Below are 17588 nucleotides of genomic sequence, written 5' to 3' on the forward strand. Positions count from 1 at the left end.
CCTCCCACCATGCGGAGTCACCTGTGCTTCAAGATTATTGACACAAATGTCACACTATAATGTTACATTATAAATGAATTCAGTGAGGTTATGTATTAATACAAAATAAATAAATAAAAATCAATACTTAACATACTTCACTCTTAAACTTCTGAATACAAACTGTCACAAATACCATAGATGAAACCACAACCACAAGCTGACGCGGGACGTATGTATAACTGCAATATAAAGTAATTTTGAGTATTATTGCTATTAGTATTATTTTCTAAAATTAGGAACATGTAATATAAAAGTACACATGGCAATGTTTTTGCAACAATTCCAAGTCTCACGCGCAGTGTAGGCTATACGTCACTGTCCGCATCCGTTCACTTATTTATTTGTTCACTCCTTCCTGATATAGTGAACTCAACTGCCATGCAGGGATTAGTGAATGAGTGAATTCCCTTCCCTTGAGTTGTGATGTTAGACTTTTTTTTTTTTTTACTGTTCCTGTGGTGTTGAGCAACTACAATTCATTTTAATCCTATAAATTTATAATTTATTTAAAGTGAATAAATTGTAATGAAAAATAAATAAAATAGCTAAAGTAAATCGTAAGTGGAAGTGCATCTGTCAATTCTGTCATGAGCATACATCAGCAATTACACATGTTTAGGGGAATAGGGCATTATTAATATACCATGTAAGAAATGGGTAAACCACTATCAGTGAGTCTGCCCATGGGGTGGGGGCACCGCCACGCAAGGTGTCCCACATTGTCCCTCAGAAACATACCCCTTGTCCCCCCTTGGGCTTATTAGCAGGTGGTCACCCTAACTGCAAAACACTAAAACAATAGAAACATACACTCAAACCAAAAACCAGAAAAGCACAATACACCCCAAAACAACTCACAATAAATGAGAAGTATATGAACACAAACCAATTTTGGAATAACTGGAACAATCTGAAAAAAAAAAACCAACAACAACTGATCATTAAGAATTGGCAATCCAAAATGGAGAAATGTGGGAAAGTAATTTCCAAACATTGTTTAATAAAGTATAAACAGACACAAACAAAACCAAACAATCAACAAATTGGGATACATTTGATCCTAATATGAGATACATTTGATCCTAACAACTACAGAGGCATCTGTGTGAGCAGCAACCTGGGAAAGTTATTATGTAGCATAATAAATGCTTGACTATTAGACTTCATCACCAAACACAAGGTACTGAGTAAAAGTCAAATTGCATTTTTACCAAATTATCGTACATCTGACCGCATCTATACATTACATACTCTAATTGAAAAACATGTTAACCAAGATAAAGATAAAATATATGCATGCTTTATTGACTTGGAAAAAAGCTGAATTTGGCACCAAGGACTACACTCTAAAAATGGCTGGGTTAAAAATAACCCAACTGGCAACCCAGCGCTGGGTAAATATTGGACAGAACACATGCTGGGTTAACTTAACCCAACAGACTGGGTTACACACTTTAACCCAGCAAGCTGGGTTGTTGAGAAAAACCCAAGATATAGTCATTTTTACCATTTATGTTTGCTATTCTGGGTTATTCTTGCTGGGTTAATCTCATAGTTTTGCCTACATTTAACCATACAATCATAGATTAAATAAATAATGAAACAAAAAAACAGGTTTATACTGTTCAAATTTATTTTTAATGTCAAACAACAACAAATAAATGTTCAAATTTGTACCAGTGACAAACTGCATAACAAATGTTTAATTTTATGTTTTCAGCAAATGCAAAAACTGTTTATTACATTTTTAATGTCTAACTATTTAATTAAGACAGTAAAATGACATTGACCATTCAAATTTTATAGAGAATGCTAAATCATTTAAAGATGTCCTAAAATGTATATCAAGTACATAAATAGTATATAAATAACAATTACAGTTTTAACAAAGAAAAAAAGACAGAAAATCATACACGTAACCACTTAAAATTTGATTAGAATTTGGTATGGGTCTATTTTTAAATGCTTAACTTGCAGCGTCAGTGACCTTGAGGTTACTAGTTACCAGAAAGCTTCCAGAGAATAAAAGAGTGTGAAAGAGAGGAGGGAAAATGGAGTATAAATTATAGACTGAATTACAGTGTTGAAAGTTACTCTTCAGCAAATAAGGATGTGCGAAGAAAACGAACTGCAGACGTTTCATTGCCCTCTATTTGGAAGACGACATGCTGCATGAACTCCCAGGTCGATGCGCACTGCTTGGGGTAGTTCATGTCAAAGACATAGAAAGCTTTGAAACAAAGATCTACAGCTGCGAGCAGTGTGCTCTGCTCCAGAGCCTGTCCATTGATTATCACAAATGCCTGGGAGATTTGCTGGCCATTTCCCATCACCATGACAAAAGGATGGTTTTTTGTGGACTCTGGCCGGTTAAGGAATTCAACCATATTTGTTCCAACCTATAAAACAAAATAAATAAAATACAGATTGTGTTAATCGCAATGCTTCAGTTCAAATAACTATGTAAAGTTCATCATGAAATTGAGTTAATCATGACTATGAAATCAGTTAAATTCAGCTATAAGCAGCTCTACAAAAGCTGAATATGCTATACTGATTGGCGGAAAGGTATGCTTACAAGCTATATAAACAATTGGAAGTTCCAGTCAGTAGGGGTGTGAGATATTGACCTATTGATATTGATTTCTGTGGTCAGTTCACTGCAGTGAAAAAGGTTAATTGATTTGAACCTTTTAAGGGCATTTTTACCTTTATAAAGCCATTTTTTCCAAAAGTATGCATCATCTTTTGAGCAAATTACTACATTTAATCAGTCAGTTTGAATAATTAACCATTTGAGCTGTTACCAAGCAAATGTATTAACCGCACCAAAGGTAGCACAGAAGAGTTTAAAACTGGCTTGTATTTTCATACGTTTAATGAGGCTCAGAGGTGGCAAGAGCACAATCAAATTCATAAATTCATGTTGGGATTAATGTTTTAAATATATTTTTAAATATAGAAATATTAAATGATTTAAATAACTTTAAAATACTTAAAAAATTATACTAAAACTGTCAGTAGGTGGCGGCAAGCCATTGATTTAATTTTGCTCGATTTCATCAAAAAAGTAATTCCTAACACAGCATTGTTTTGTATCTCTTAGAAACATGACAGTCTTTTGTACCTGAATGTATCAACGGTTCAAATGATCCGGTTCAATTACTCTATTTTTCTGACTATAAGTCGCACCTGAGTATAAATCGCATCAGTCCAAAAATACATCATGATGAGGAAAAAAACATATATAAAGTCGCACTGGACTATAAGTCACATTTATTTATAGAACCAAGAACCAAGAGAAAACATTACCGTCTACAGCCACGAGAGGGCGCTCTATGCTGCTCAGTGTAGACTACAGGAGAACTGAGCAGCATAGAGCGCCCTCTTGTGGCTGGAGACAGCACTGTTTTCTCTTGGTTCATATCTCTTAGTTCATTTCTCTTGGTTCATATCAAATTAATTTTGATAAATAAGTCGCACCTGACTATAAGTCGCAGGACCAGCCAAACTATGAAAAAAAAGTGTGACTTATAGTCCGGAAAATACGGTACAATGAATCACGCATTAACAGTGACTTGATGCCACCTACTGGTGGTTTTAATTTCACATTTTAAGCAGCCTCTCTTTATTTTTAAATAATTTAAAATGTTTGAAATATTTAGCATTCCATGTCCCTCTGAGCTGCATCAAACAAATAAATACACGTGTGTAAAATAATCTAAATGTCACTTCAGAAGCAGCTTGTGTTTTCTCGGCATTGCAAAGATGATTTTTTTTTTTTTAATACTGATTGAATTTGCTTGGTAACAGCCCTAATGCCTTATTTATTTGATTGGTCAAATGTAACACTGCCTCCAGGATTTGTGGCCTAAAATAACAAATTTTGCTGCAGATTTTCTCAAAACTTGCAGTGATATTTGCTTCATTTCTTATTGTCTTGCAGTGAAAATATTTGTGAAGTATCTAAAAACACTCTAAAACATTTAAAAATTTGCATACGTTGTTCCTGAAGTTTTACCATGTTAAATCAGTGGTGAACGGTGGTGGAGATTTGTGTTTATTGAACAATGTTTTTCCTGGTTTCCACATCAGTAGCATTTGTTCTGATATCTGTAGCTTTAACAGAATTCTGCGCTGAATTTGAATGCTTGTCACAAGAATTTGCGGAGTTTGCTTGATTTGCTAAATACTGGGGGGACTGATGTAAGAATTTGCTCCTAAAAGTATGCACTTATAGAAAAAAAAGGCTTTATAAAAGGTAAAAATGGCAATATCAACTGGTTGGATGTACATTTTATCTTGCTTAATACACATGCAGTTCCGGTCAGGTCTAATCAACATTTTAAATTGATGCCCTGGCTACAGCGCAGCAAATAAACATTAAACAATGCACATTAATTAGCAATTTTTTTATTTTATACTTACTGGTTGAAGACCAATTAAGGCCTTCCTAGCTTCATCAATGGATGGTCGAAAGACCTTCTGACCAATTCTGTATACTGAGGGAGGAAGAAGAAGGGGAAGGACCAGAAGAGCAACATCACCTCTATTCCCTGAAGAAAGGAGACATGAAATCTCAGAACAGACAGCGTTTGATCCCAATATACATATACAAAAGAATACACTATTAGCATTTGATCCCAGTATACCATAGAATTACACTATTTCAAAATCTCTCTCTCTGTGAGTATTCAAGCAAACAAACTGTTATGTGTTAAGTGAACATTTGGTTAACTGTTTGGGAAAAACATGTGTACCATTATATTAGATCCATGCATTACAGTAGCCTTTTAATACATGCGCCGTCTATCTCAATTTTAAACAAACAATAAAAGAGAGAATTCACTTGCTGCTCTTGACTGACATGCTTTTGTACTTTTAATAATTCATTTATAATGAATACACTGAAGTCATTTTACATTTGATTAGCCTATTTGTTTTTCTTACTTGAATGGTTCTTTTTAAGATGTTAAATGAAACAATGCCAGGTCTCCAAACAAATAAATTGAGAAAGGAGTCATTGGCAGAATCTTCACTCGCAATTTAGTATTTCTGGTTGTAAATGTGACTGCTTTAGTCACAGTTTAGAGCCCTGAATGCCCCATTTAATTTATTTCATTCTTATATTTGTTCTGCTGTTTATTTGCAAAAAAAATTGTATGGAGAATTATGAAAATAACACATTTAGCCATAAAAAATGTGTAATCATGATATTTAATACTTTGTTGTATGATTTTAAAGATCTAAAACAAATATCACCTTGTGGAATGTTCTCCCAAGACTTACAAGACTTGCAATCCTTAGAATTCTGTCAGCAAAGAAATTGGCCCACGATTCAAACAGCTTCAGCCCAGTTTCTCCATGGACCTGATCAAAGTCTTGGGAAATCTAATATAATGGGAGTAGGTTATTTTAAATAAAGATGTGATATTTGCAATTAGGGAAGCACAGATACCACCTGCTCGTACCCATTAAAATGCCCCGAGAACAAACACAGATACCACATAGCATGTGAAAAGTCCCATATTCAGTCAAAGAAACACAGACAACAAATAAATAAAATAAAGATACAAATAAACTGTGATAAACTAACATTAGATTTAAAGAACAGAAATTACCCAAGTAATGAAATGTAAAACAGCATTGTATATTTGACTCTATAAATTAAAGAGGAGTCTTTATTAAAGTTCCAAAATCTATTCAATCAAGAGTGTCTGAATAAATTTGGTTTGACTATCTATTTGATAAATAAAGTTGACCAACTAATATTATACATAGTCTTTTGGTTTCTGTACCCAATATAAAAAAAAAAAAATTACAAATGGAATAAAAATATTGGTATCAGTACTCTGTATCAGCAAGTACCAAAAATAAAAGTATCGGTATTGGACGAGCACTGGGGAAAAAGTGGTATCGGTGCATCCCTATTTGCAATACATTAAATTAGAAACATAGTAGACACTTTTCGTAACTCTTAAACCCATACCATGCCAGGTGTGTTCAAGAGATGCGGGAACTCATGGAGAACCTCTGTGATACTCTTTGTCCTATTCTGTCGTATCCACTTAGCCCGATATAAGGCTGTCTCCTTCATATTCTCTACCACTTGGTTAATAGGTGCATGATTATTTTTCAGCCACTTCACAAGACTTTGGGCTCTCTCCGTTGGAATAGTAGGTTCTGTTTTTGCAGACATTTAAAGTATGACATTTATAAAGTATCACACAAGCAATAGAGTTGTTCTTAATATTTTAAACACATGTGATTCAGTCATACAGTTGCCATAAAATTTTGGTCAAACAAGCCTCTTCTCATCGAATAATGGTTAGTTGACTATTACGGAACAGCCCTAGTATATTCAGAAGTTAAAAGATTATGCTTTGAAAAGGATTTAATTAATTCAAGAGTCACCAGGGATTACCATCCTATGTGATGTGTCCTCTTCATGTCTTTGAGGTCTGGAAAGTTTTCTCATTCTCTTTCTGATGTTTCGTAAGCGCTCCTCAATGAAGCCTGTGGCTGGATGGTGGTTTCGACCTGCTGTGTAAAATGCCTCCTTAAAAGGATCACAAAACATACAGAGCGGTTTAACTGATATAACATTTGGTTTAGAACTATGTGAAAGCCCACCCCCCCCCACCCCCCACACACACACAAAAAAAAGTTTCTTACATAGCCATTGCCTCTAATGTCTTTAAGGCAGGGAAACTCTTCAATTAATGCCACTGCCATAGCCTTCTTGGTGTCAGAAGTTGGCCTACTCATAAAATAAAAGAAGTCACTTTAGGGGTGGGCGATATAATCAAAATCCTATTTGACCAATTTTATTTTACGATAACGATATATATAAAATTGTATTTTACTTTTGTTACTGAAAATAAGAACAAAGAAGCAAATTACAAACACAATAGAAAAGTCTAAATTAAACTTGAGTTTTTAAGCTACAGTATTTTTTTTAAACGTAATAAAAAATGCTAGATATTGAAATACAAAATACAAATTGCATGATTTTCTCTTTGGCCTTTGGTTGTTTAACATTAATTAATATTGTACTGGCTCCTTATCAGGCAGCACAAGCACTACGTTGAGTTCTTCACTATTGCACTTTATAACTACTGTACTTAACAACGAACATGTACAATAATACAATGTATTATTGTTTTCTCAATCATAAATGTTTCTTTATCACATTAGTTCAGGTGTATATAACTTGTAAGTAATAATTTTTATATTTGGATACAACAAAATAAATGATCTAACAAAATATGTAACCATATCATTACCCTGGTAATGATATACACCATCATACCGCCCAGCCCTAATATTAGCAAATAAAAAAATATCCTTAGGCAGTTAATGTAGTAGTCACTCACATTTCGCCAAACTTTTCAATTAAAAAGGCCACCAGGAGTCGCACCAATGCACGCCTCTGTTTAATTGTGATGCTTTTTTCCTTCTCTAAAGCAGCCGAAATCCATCTCCCCTCATGAGAGGCCATGAGAATCTCTTTAATATTCTGCAAAAATAAGAAATGAAGAATATACAAACTAGGTTTTTCATGAGTTCGACATTTCTATTTCAAAGACCATATTTAATTTTAAAAGCAGAAAATCTGGCATGAAGAGTGAATGAAGAAATTACAAAAATGGGTATTATTTGAATGAATGGCAGTGGTGTAATTGCCAGATCTTCTGCATTATCTCCTGCTGCAACAGTGGCTTCTTCTGTGTCAGTTATGTGAACAGCTGAAGGACTGGCATTTTCAACCTGCTGACAACAAAGAAAAGTTAGTTTTTTAATGCATGACTTGCATAGTATGTGCATATCATCTAATTTGGTTATACTGTAAAATGTAATTTTATAGTTCTGCTTATAAAACATTTAAAATGCAATGTTAAATGAAAATACATTAAACAGTTTGAGATATTCAGACATGAAAACTTATTATGTGTTGACATAATTAAGATATCTAAGGTCTATAGTAGTAGCAGTAGTAGTAGTAAAGTACAAAAAGTAAAAAGTAGAATTTACATTGCCATGAAAAGGTATCTGACATCTTTGATATCTGAAGAGCTAACGAATACTTTTGTTGTGGTCCTTGTAGAATGGCCTTGTCAAAGTTATGTCTCGAATCCAATAGAGAAGGCCAGAAATAAGTAGCTAATGGGACCCAAAAATTACATTTCTTTCAGTAATTACTCACCATCATGTTGTTCAAGAACTGTAATTCACTCATCTTCGGAACACAAATCAAGATATTGTTAATGAAATCTGAGAGCTCCCTGACCCTCCATAGACAACAAGAGTCCTACCACTTTCAAGGTCAAGAAAGGTTACAAGAACATCAACAAAATAGTCCATGTGACATCAGTGGTACCATCCAAATTTTTTTTTAGATAGCATCATAAAATTAGTTGAACCACTGATGTCACATGGTTTAGAATGACATGAGGGTGAGTAATTAATCACATAATTATTATTTTTGGGTGAACTAATTGTCTTTTAGAGTTTTAAGATAAGATTTACTTAAAGTTTGCTGTTTTCTGAGTATTTTTAAACCATTTTCACATGAAAAACAATAAATGCATTGATTGATATACTGCATTGTGTTCTTAATTGGGCTTTCTTAGTGTATATATTACTATATTATTTCAAATTTAGCAAAAATGCAATTTTCCATTTCTACAAATAGTATATGACACAGAATATCATTGACTGGGCAAATATTTTTTCTTGGCATATGCTGGCATACTACTTAAGAGCACTTACTTGACTCTGTCCTAAAAGTTGAATACCTCAAAAGAAGCTGCATTCTTCCATTGCATGTAGGACAAAGGGGCTTGTTTAAATTTGTCTAAAAATAAAAAGGAACTGACCCAAAGTCATGTATCTTGAGTAAAAAAAAAAATTAAAGTACCAAAAAATACTATTTACAAATATGTACAAAATAAATTGTCTCTGAGTTTTTAAAAAATTCTGTATCGTAAGGAGATATACAAGTTGCCATCATTTTCTTCGAATGAATTTACTGCATGGAGAGGATGGTGATGCAAAAGAACATTGACATCTACTGCTTCAACACAACATGTAGGCTGAACTTCATATGCAAAAAAATGTCGCTCAAACCCTACTGTGTTCCACTTCTGAATCACAAGCTTGACCTCAGTATTAACAGCAATGATGGTTTGAACAAGTCCAAACTCAGGCTCACTATCTTGGCTGTAGGACAAAAAGACTGTCATTCCTGGTCTATATTCAGTGCCTCTTACCTTTACCCAGGCTGGTAAAAACACTTCAGTGTGAGCTGGAATACCTTCTAGACCACTTTGAATGTCTCCAAAACCATCCAAAGTAGCAAGAAAAGCACAATTACCTGGTCCCACTTCAGTGTTTTGTGCAAACACAGAACCTGAGAGGAATGTGTAGCACTGCATCATTTGGTGGCGAAATGCCATAGTCTTGCATATATTCTTAAAGTTGCAGGTGACTTGGCTAACACGCTTGAAAAATCCATGTTTCGATTCAAAACGCATTGCCCAAAAGTGAATCAATGGACCCAACTTCATGATTGCCCTAGGGTAGTGTAACATGAAGTGGTGCTTGGGCCGTAGGTGGAGATGTGGGTACAGCTCCAAAAAGAGGCTATGATGCTCTTGTATAATGTAAGCTAGAAAGATTGTGGCTCCTGGTGTAACAGACAGAGAAAAGATTATCTCCATACACTGTAAAAGTAGGAGCAGCAGTTTCCAGTACGTGTTGCAGCGTGGAATAAGATCACCAATCATTAATGGCAGCAATCTTATCAAACACCACATCTGGGCGGCAGATTGCCGCATACCTCCATGAAGGTTGCGTAGATCACCTCTGCTTATAGGGCTAGGTTGATTGCGCTTATCACAAAAGCCGTAATCAAAACTAGTGATCCTGTAGTTTAGGGTATCAACGGAGAGATGTTTTTCCTCAATTAGAGAATTTAAAATGAGCTTAACCTCAACTGACCCTACTCCTTCCAAAATGTCGTGCATGATGTCAGGCGCAACATTATCCGTCACATGAAAGAAGTGCAAGTCATTTAGAATGCTTTCCTCTCTCACACCTGTACCCGATGGATTATTTTCATGGAGATCAGCTTGGTAATTGTCTTTGTCACGAAGTAGAGACTGATCTTCACTTGTCTGTACCCGTAACACATCTCTGTGCACCTTGCACCACCGGCATACATAATTGCCTGAAAAGCTCTGTGTATAGCCAAGAATGCCATTCAATCCCAAGTTGTCTCCACACACCTGCGCAACTGCAAACTTTACTGTACCTTGAAAATGAGGCATATCAATGGAGATACCTTCAAGTTCTAGAGACTTTAGCTCGTCAATGATGGACTTAAGGACTGCATTAAGACCATAAGTCTTGGCATCATCAGATTTATACACTGCCAACAGAAAATGTGAATTTAAGCTTGACAGCAACTCTGGAGGCAAGCTTTTGATTGTAAAGTAAAGGAAGCCAAGTTTGTGAATGACAGTTTTGGATCCTAATGGGTTCACTGTCTCACAGTCATCATTATACAGAACCAAGGGAATAGTAAACTCTTTAGGAAAAAGAGCATGTGCATGCCAAATCTTGCCATCACAAAAATCCTGTAGGACATCTGTATTTTTCTTTTGTTGCCACTGGAGTGCTGCCTGAATTACACCAGGGCTTTCAAGAATTTTTCGCAAAAGGGGCCTGAGTGGCACTCTTTGAAATGTGTCCTGGACTGCAACCTGTCTAACTACGCCTGTGTCTGAGGCTCTTTGTGACATATATGACACTCCAGGAAACACTTCTTCAACTGGCAGAATAAAGTTGCTTGACTGAGTGAAGTATTTCATCTGCTTGACATGAGATTCGAGATCTTTGAATGGTTCAGAGGCAATATTAAATTCCTCTCTGAGGACTTTTACCTCTGGAAGATCTCCCTGTCCTAATCTCTGAAAAACAGACATAGTTTTGTTTTTCAGATCAGTCACAATGTCATGAATCAAAGATGATGTTTCCTGAACAACATAATTGACCGAACTTAACGTCTGAGATGACCTGGACCTCAAACAGGCCAAGAATGTGGCAACCCTGTTCATGACCCCTTCAGGGCCAAGGTCATCCCAATTCTCATCTGGACCATCTTCATCTACGTCCAAAACAGCATGCTCTGCTGGAATTCTGAGCCGTTCAATTATAGGAGCACCAGGCCCAACTTTGTTATTACACAGCTCATGCTGCAAAAGATGTCGTTTGAATGACCTCATATAATAAAATGTTCTTCTGCATCCCTGCTCAACACACTTAAAATGTGTACATGCTGATGTTATGCTATGTACAGCCCTCAGATGTGTGAAAAGGCTTTTTAAATCGCCTTGTATGAGTAATTCACATTTAAAGCATGTGTACCCCATGTTTCTTTACGAGCTCTTTGTGGTACTTTAGGAACTTGACACGAAGTCCAACTTTTGGTATGAGGCTTGTGATTGTACGGTCATCAAGTAGCATGAAACTTTCCTCATCAATTTCTTCATCTAAAAAACAAAAATAATAATAATAATAATAATAATAATAATAATAATAATAATAATAAATAAAAACAGACAGAGCAGTAGAGCAAAACTAGTAGAGCTAAGTGCTAGGAATGCTGAGTTTATGCTATATTCCCAGGAAAACACATTTAAGTAACACCACCAAAACTCTAGAAAAGAAATCTGTCAGGGTTTTTTTTTCCATTGTTCTTCAGCCCGTTCTTTTTCTCCCAGTAGTTAGCGGATTGACAGCTAATATTAACCAATCTTAAATCTGAATTAAAGTTAAGAATTTAACATAAAATCTATTAATATATAATTTTTAATTGTGATGTTCCTAAATTTTTGGTGAGTGATCCTAAATTTTTGCGATGCTTCTAATTTTTTTGACGTTGGGAGTACCAGTGCTAAGTAAAGGCTCTTTTTGAGCCCTGATACATATATCATATTAGGCTGTTTTAGCCTAACGCTACTAAATTGTTAAAACTTTGGATTAATTATTTAATTTTTGTTTTGCCATTTCTATCATTTATTATTTAATGCTATTTATTTTAGTCTGCCCTTCCCTGGGAGAAAAAAAAACTGATCTATGAAAGGAATATAAAATCATTTTCTGATTACCTGAAGTTTATTGGTTTTGCTCTCTTATTCAAAATATAAATGATATAACTAAACAAATTAATTATTAATTAGGTGAAGAAGCTGTGCACTTGAATATGTCAGCGGATTATCCTGTGCAGTGTGGTAAATTATATTGCTCATTGTCAAGTGTTCCTGTGGCTCAGTGGTAGAGCATTGCGTTAGCAGCACAAGGTTGTGGGTATGATTCCCAGGGAACACACATTAGGTAAATAATGTTAGCCTAAATGCTGTGAAAGTTGCTTTGGATTGAAGCATCTCCTAAATCCATAAATGTGTTTAAATTTAATTGTCTATATGCTTTTTTAGTCATCTTAATACATTGATTCATGACACTGTATTATAATATTACACCACCCAAATATGTATTTACCTCAGTCTTATATATTAGCTTATATTGATGTAGTAAAAAGTGATTAGTGTAGCCTGGAAAATTAAATAAAAAGAATATAGTAGATGACTAGACAATCATTTCATGACTTTAGATACTTCTTTTTGAAGACAGTGACATAATAAAGTCAAATATTTTGTTCTTCAGCCATATCAAAACAGTAGTCATGTGGAAAATTTACCCGCTGGCGGTTTTACATTTACACGTAGTCATTAAGCAGAGGCTTTAATCCAAAGTGACTTACAAATGAGGACAATGGAAGCAATCAAAATCAACAAACGAGCAATGATATATATAAGTGCTATAACAAGTCTCAGTTAGCTTAACATCGTACACATATCAAGGGCTTTTTAAATAATATTATATAATAAAAAAGAAGAGATAGAATAGAAAAAATATAGAGCAAGCTAGTGTTATATTAGTGTTAGGTTTTATGTATACAGCAACCCCTAATGGTTCTAGTGTTAAAATAGGTCGAATATAAACACTTGGGAGGTGTAACGTTAACATTAGGACAAGTCAAAACACGATTTGGAAAATGGATTCATTAAGTCATAACGTTAGCTTATTATAATAAATTCTGTACATTCTGAACACAAAACACTTAACGTTAAACATACTGCTTTAACTAACGTTACAGCACGAAACGAATGCAAGTTTGTTTAAGCTATGTGAGGCTGAATTGATTCTCACAGACCCAGACAATAAATCGTGTATGTAAAAGCTGCAAAAATGTATAATAAACTTGCCGTTAAATGTCTCGATAAGACTGGGTAACTGCCACTCGACGAGTTTTCCCCTCACGAATGAATCCATGTGCTTTTCTTACTAGAAAAAAAAATACATTTTGAATTACATTACGTTACTTAAATCCTCAATTTACGTGCGTAAAAGGACATTATAAATCACATCAAATCACCTCATGTAACACGCTATACATGCGCGTGCTTTGAACGTTAGGTTTATTAACTAGAGGCCCTGAGATGTTGATCCCTTTCCGGCGGGAATCACTTTGTTCGAAAATTGATGAACCGGTTCATTTGATTCGATTTGTCGGTTCAATTAGACCCGAGACATTTTATGTAACGTTACTTTGTATCAGATTTACATGTTGATATGGACAATTGTAGGCGTTTTACTTTCGAGCTGTGAAATTCATAGTAAAATACTCCTCACTTGTTTTAAATTCATTAGACTCACATTGTTCAATTCACTTTTCGGTTTCAGCAACGACACTTTCCACTATTTCCAGGGATATTCATATTTTTTACCTTCACTGTCTGATACTACTTAATAAAACTTTATTAATCTGTCGTTTTATATACCTTAAAACGACTATGCGAGTAACTTTATATGTAGAACAGCCTTCTGAAGTAAATTGTGTGTCATTTTACATAACTAATGTAAAATTACATTTTAACAAGTTTAACAAAGTCGTTGCCGCGAAAAATTATTTAATTCTGCTAATTTAAAAAAAATATTTATGAAAACATTATAGAAACTTACCTTAAAACAGTTGAAACCAGTGGCTTTGCCCCTTTGTCCTTCCAAAATGACAGTTGGGGAGCGATTTAAACATCTTCAAGGCGCGTTAAATAACCCAGCGCTGGCCTGAAACAACCCAGCAACGCAACCCAGCAGGTTTAACCCAACGCCTGGTAAATGGAAACTACCCAAAAGTGTTTAAAAAATTATAAAATAACCCAACAAAATGACCCAACAGACACAACCCAACATTTTGGGTTAAAAAATAACCCAGCCATTTTTAGAGTGTATTTTACAAACTTTTTGAAATCGGCATAGGAGTTAAAACCTATGACCTTATCAAATCAATGTACACTGAGAGTAAATTTGGCAAAAATTGGGACCAAACTTACAAGGTATCTTTCCCAAGAGTGTGGTGTGAGACAGAGCTGTTGCTTAAAGCCCTGCAACACCAAGAGATGAGCAAAGAAAGCAGTCCCCTGCCTTAGCTGATCCAGAGCTTCAGTCCTGATACTTCACTAACATCTACTGACGCTCTGAATCACATCAGAATCAATCAGATTACTGCACAAATCAAACAGAATTATATCACTCACTGGCAAACCCAAACAGAACAACATGATGCTATTTGGCTCTGAAGAGAGAGTACAATATGGCAGAGTATCTGAACACAGTGAAACTGAGAAGCACACTGACCAGATACAGACTCAGCGGACACAAGCTGATGATAGAGACAGGCAGACACAGAAAAACATGGCTGCCAGCGAAGCAGAGACTGTTCACACTTTGATCTGAATCAGATGGAAAAAAAACGCACTTCCTAACAGAATGCCCCAAATACACAAACATACGGACAGTGTTCTGCGATCAAATACAGCAGAACTTATACACTCACATACACTAATTCCTTTTGCACTACATGGTTAGTACTTTAAAGGGGGGGTGAAATGCTAGTTTTATTATATTCATAAGAGAAAGATAGTCTGTACCGATTTTTCCCGGAAAAACACGACCGGCTGGAGGCGTGACGTGTGGGCGGAGCTAAAGAATCACGAGCGCGAGTAGGCTTTTGCGTCGAGAGCGTTTGGAAGCTGTGACATTACCGTGAGGAAAAACACATCCAAAACAAACCATGGCTAACAGTCAGATTCAGCGTATATTTATGATCCAGAATCAGATCCAGAGATTGAAATTTAACAAGAGCAGCATCAGCAACGACGTCTCTATGTGGTATGTACTGAAACTGTATATATTTGCTTAGCGGTTTTGGAAAATGACTAAGTTCCACTTTATGTCATCTTTTTTTTTTTTTTTTTTTAAGCTGTACATGTGGAAGGTGCAGTTTGATGACAACATCGCATGTTGTTTACTTGATGTGCTTACGTGCCGATAGCTAAGTTAACAACACAGAGATATTTGAAGCAGTTTTACTCAACGCCTGCGGTTCCAACACACGATCGTGACCCTTTTTCGTTGGGACTGCATTATAAACGATGAAATAAACGATGTGCAAATCCGGCGTCAAACTGGGCCTTGTTTGTAAAACAAGCATCTTCGAAATGCAGGGAACAAACAAAAACACTTGCACAACTCCGTTGATGCTCTGTAAAAATAAACTCCATCCACTGGTCCCTTAATGCTGTTTTTGTAATCTGTGCAGGGTTGTCTTGCCCTGGCAACCAAAAACACACTTCTTTTGTGACATTTGGCGACGCTCTCGCTCTGATCAGTGAAGTCTGTTGTGCTCTCAGTGCTCTGCTATACATACGGGAGCGCGCGCTCTTCCAGCAGAAGTGCCCTTAGGACCCATATAAGGAGATTCCGCTCCATCTAACGTCACACAGAGCCATACTCGAAAAAAACTTTCCGAAACTTGTGACAAACCGGAAGGAGTATTTTTGGAACAAAAATACTCCTTCAAATGTACAACTTAATTTTTGAACTTTTGTCCATGTTTAGCATGGGAATCCAACTCTTTAACAGTGTAAAAAACTCAGTATGCATGAAATAGCATTTCACCCCCCGTTTAATATATTTTTTATTATAACAATTATTATTTTGCAATACAAATGTACAGTTTTTGTCATGCCAATACAGCTCACCTAAACTGAAATGAGAGAGACTTTTTTTTTTACTTTTAGTCTTTCTTTATTTGAACAATTATTACATTACCAATAAATCAATATTTTCAAAATACATTAACATCAATAAACAAACAAAAAATCATACATTCATTTGTGAAATTCCATCTTCTAATTCACATAAAACAGAATTAAACCCCAAGTATGTTTAAAAGTATCAAGATCTCCAACAATTTTATAGTATGTGAACTTGGCGGTGCTGGGCAGTAAACCGGTTCATACCAAAAACCGGTGTAAATTTTCGTTACAATATGAATTTTTAATATACCTCCATACCGATGTATTTAATTGCTCAATGTTCATAATGAACATTATGCTGCGCGACCAGTGGTGGACGAAGTACACAAATCAAGTACTTGAGTAAAAGTACAGATACACATGGTAAAATATTACTCCAGTAAAAGTAAAAGTACTCCTTTTTCAATTTTACTCAAGTGAAAGTACAAAAGTACTCAATTTTTTATGTACTTAAGTAAAAAAGTACTGCAAGATAGATGTTTGCAATTTTATATAGGCTACTTAATTTAATTTTATATTAGCACATTTTTTTTTATAATCCTACTGCTCAAAATACCTTGGATTTTTTCCAAAATAACCACTATATGGAGTCAAGATATTTTTTGTTGTTGATATGGACTACGCTGATGAGAGTAATGTTCACTGTGAAGCTTACACTGTGATGTACCTGAGAGAAAACAGAGATGACCATCTGATTTTCACCAGTAAGAAAAAAGTATTTTAAAGTTAGTTGTTTTACAGAACATCAAAGTTACAGTACAGACCAAAAGTTTGGACACACCTTCTCATTCAAAGAGTTTTCTTTATTTTCATGACTATGAAAATTGTAGAGTCACACTGAAGGCATCAAGGGCTATTTGACCAAGAAGGAGAGTGATGGGGTGCTGCGCCAGATGACCTGGCCTCCACAGTCACCGGACCTGAACACAGTCGAGATGGTTTAGGGGTGAGCTGGACCCCAGACAGAAAGCAAAAGGGCCAACAAGTGCTAAGCTTCTCTCGGGGAACTCCTTCAAGACTGTTGGAAGACCATTTCAGGTGACTACCTCTTGAAGCTCATCAAGAGAATGCCAAGAGTGTGCAAAGCAGTCATCAAAGCAAAAGGTGGCTACTTTGAAGAACCTACAATATGACATATTTTCAGCTTCACACTTTTTTGTTATGTATATAATTCCATATATAATTCCACATGTGTTAATTCATAGTTTTGATGCCTTCAGTGTGAATCTACTATTTTCATAATCATCAAAATAAAGAAAACTCTTTGAATGAGAAGGTGTGTCCAAACTTTTGGTCTGTACTGTATATATGACATGATAA

At 35.4% G+C, this 17588-nt stretch overlaps 1 protein-coding gene across 1 annotated transcript; it reads right to left on the minus strand.

Annotated features, from left to right (window-relative positions):
• Positions 1 to 2132: 2132 nt before the first annotated feature.
• LOC113106635 (uncharacterized) lies at positions 2133 to 14243 on the minus strand. The gene is made up of 9 exons (XM_026268736.1): positions 13374 to 14243; positions 11473 to 11597; positions 7687 to 7812; positions 7419 to 7561; positions 6718 to 6802; positions 6457 to 6601; positions 6032 to 6225; positions 5305 to 5433; positions 2133 to 2441 (listed from the first exon to the last, which is right to left on the minus strand). The coding sequence occupies exons 1-9, from the start codon at positions 13438 to 13440 to the stop codon at positions 2133 to 2135; spliced, it is 1323 nt and encodes a 440-aa protein (XP_026124521.1). The 5' UTR covers positions 13441 to 14243.
• Between the last annotated feature and the right edge of the window lie 3345 nt (positions 14244 to 17588).

The sequence above is a fragment of the Carassius auratus genome, chromosome 7, assembly GCF_003368295.1.
Source record: "Carassius auratus strain Wakin chromosome 7, ASM336829v1, whole genome shotgun sequence".
Lineage (NCBI taxonomy): Eukaryota > Metazoa > Chordata > Actinopteri > Cypriniformes > Cyprinidae > Carassius > Carassius auratus.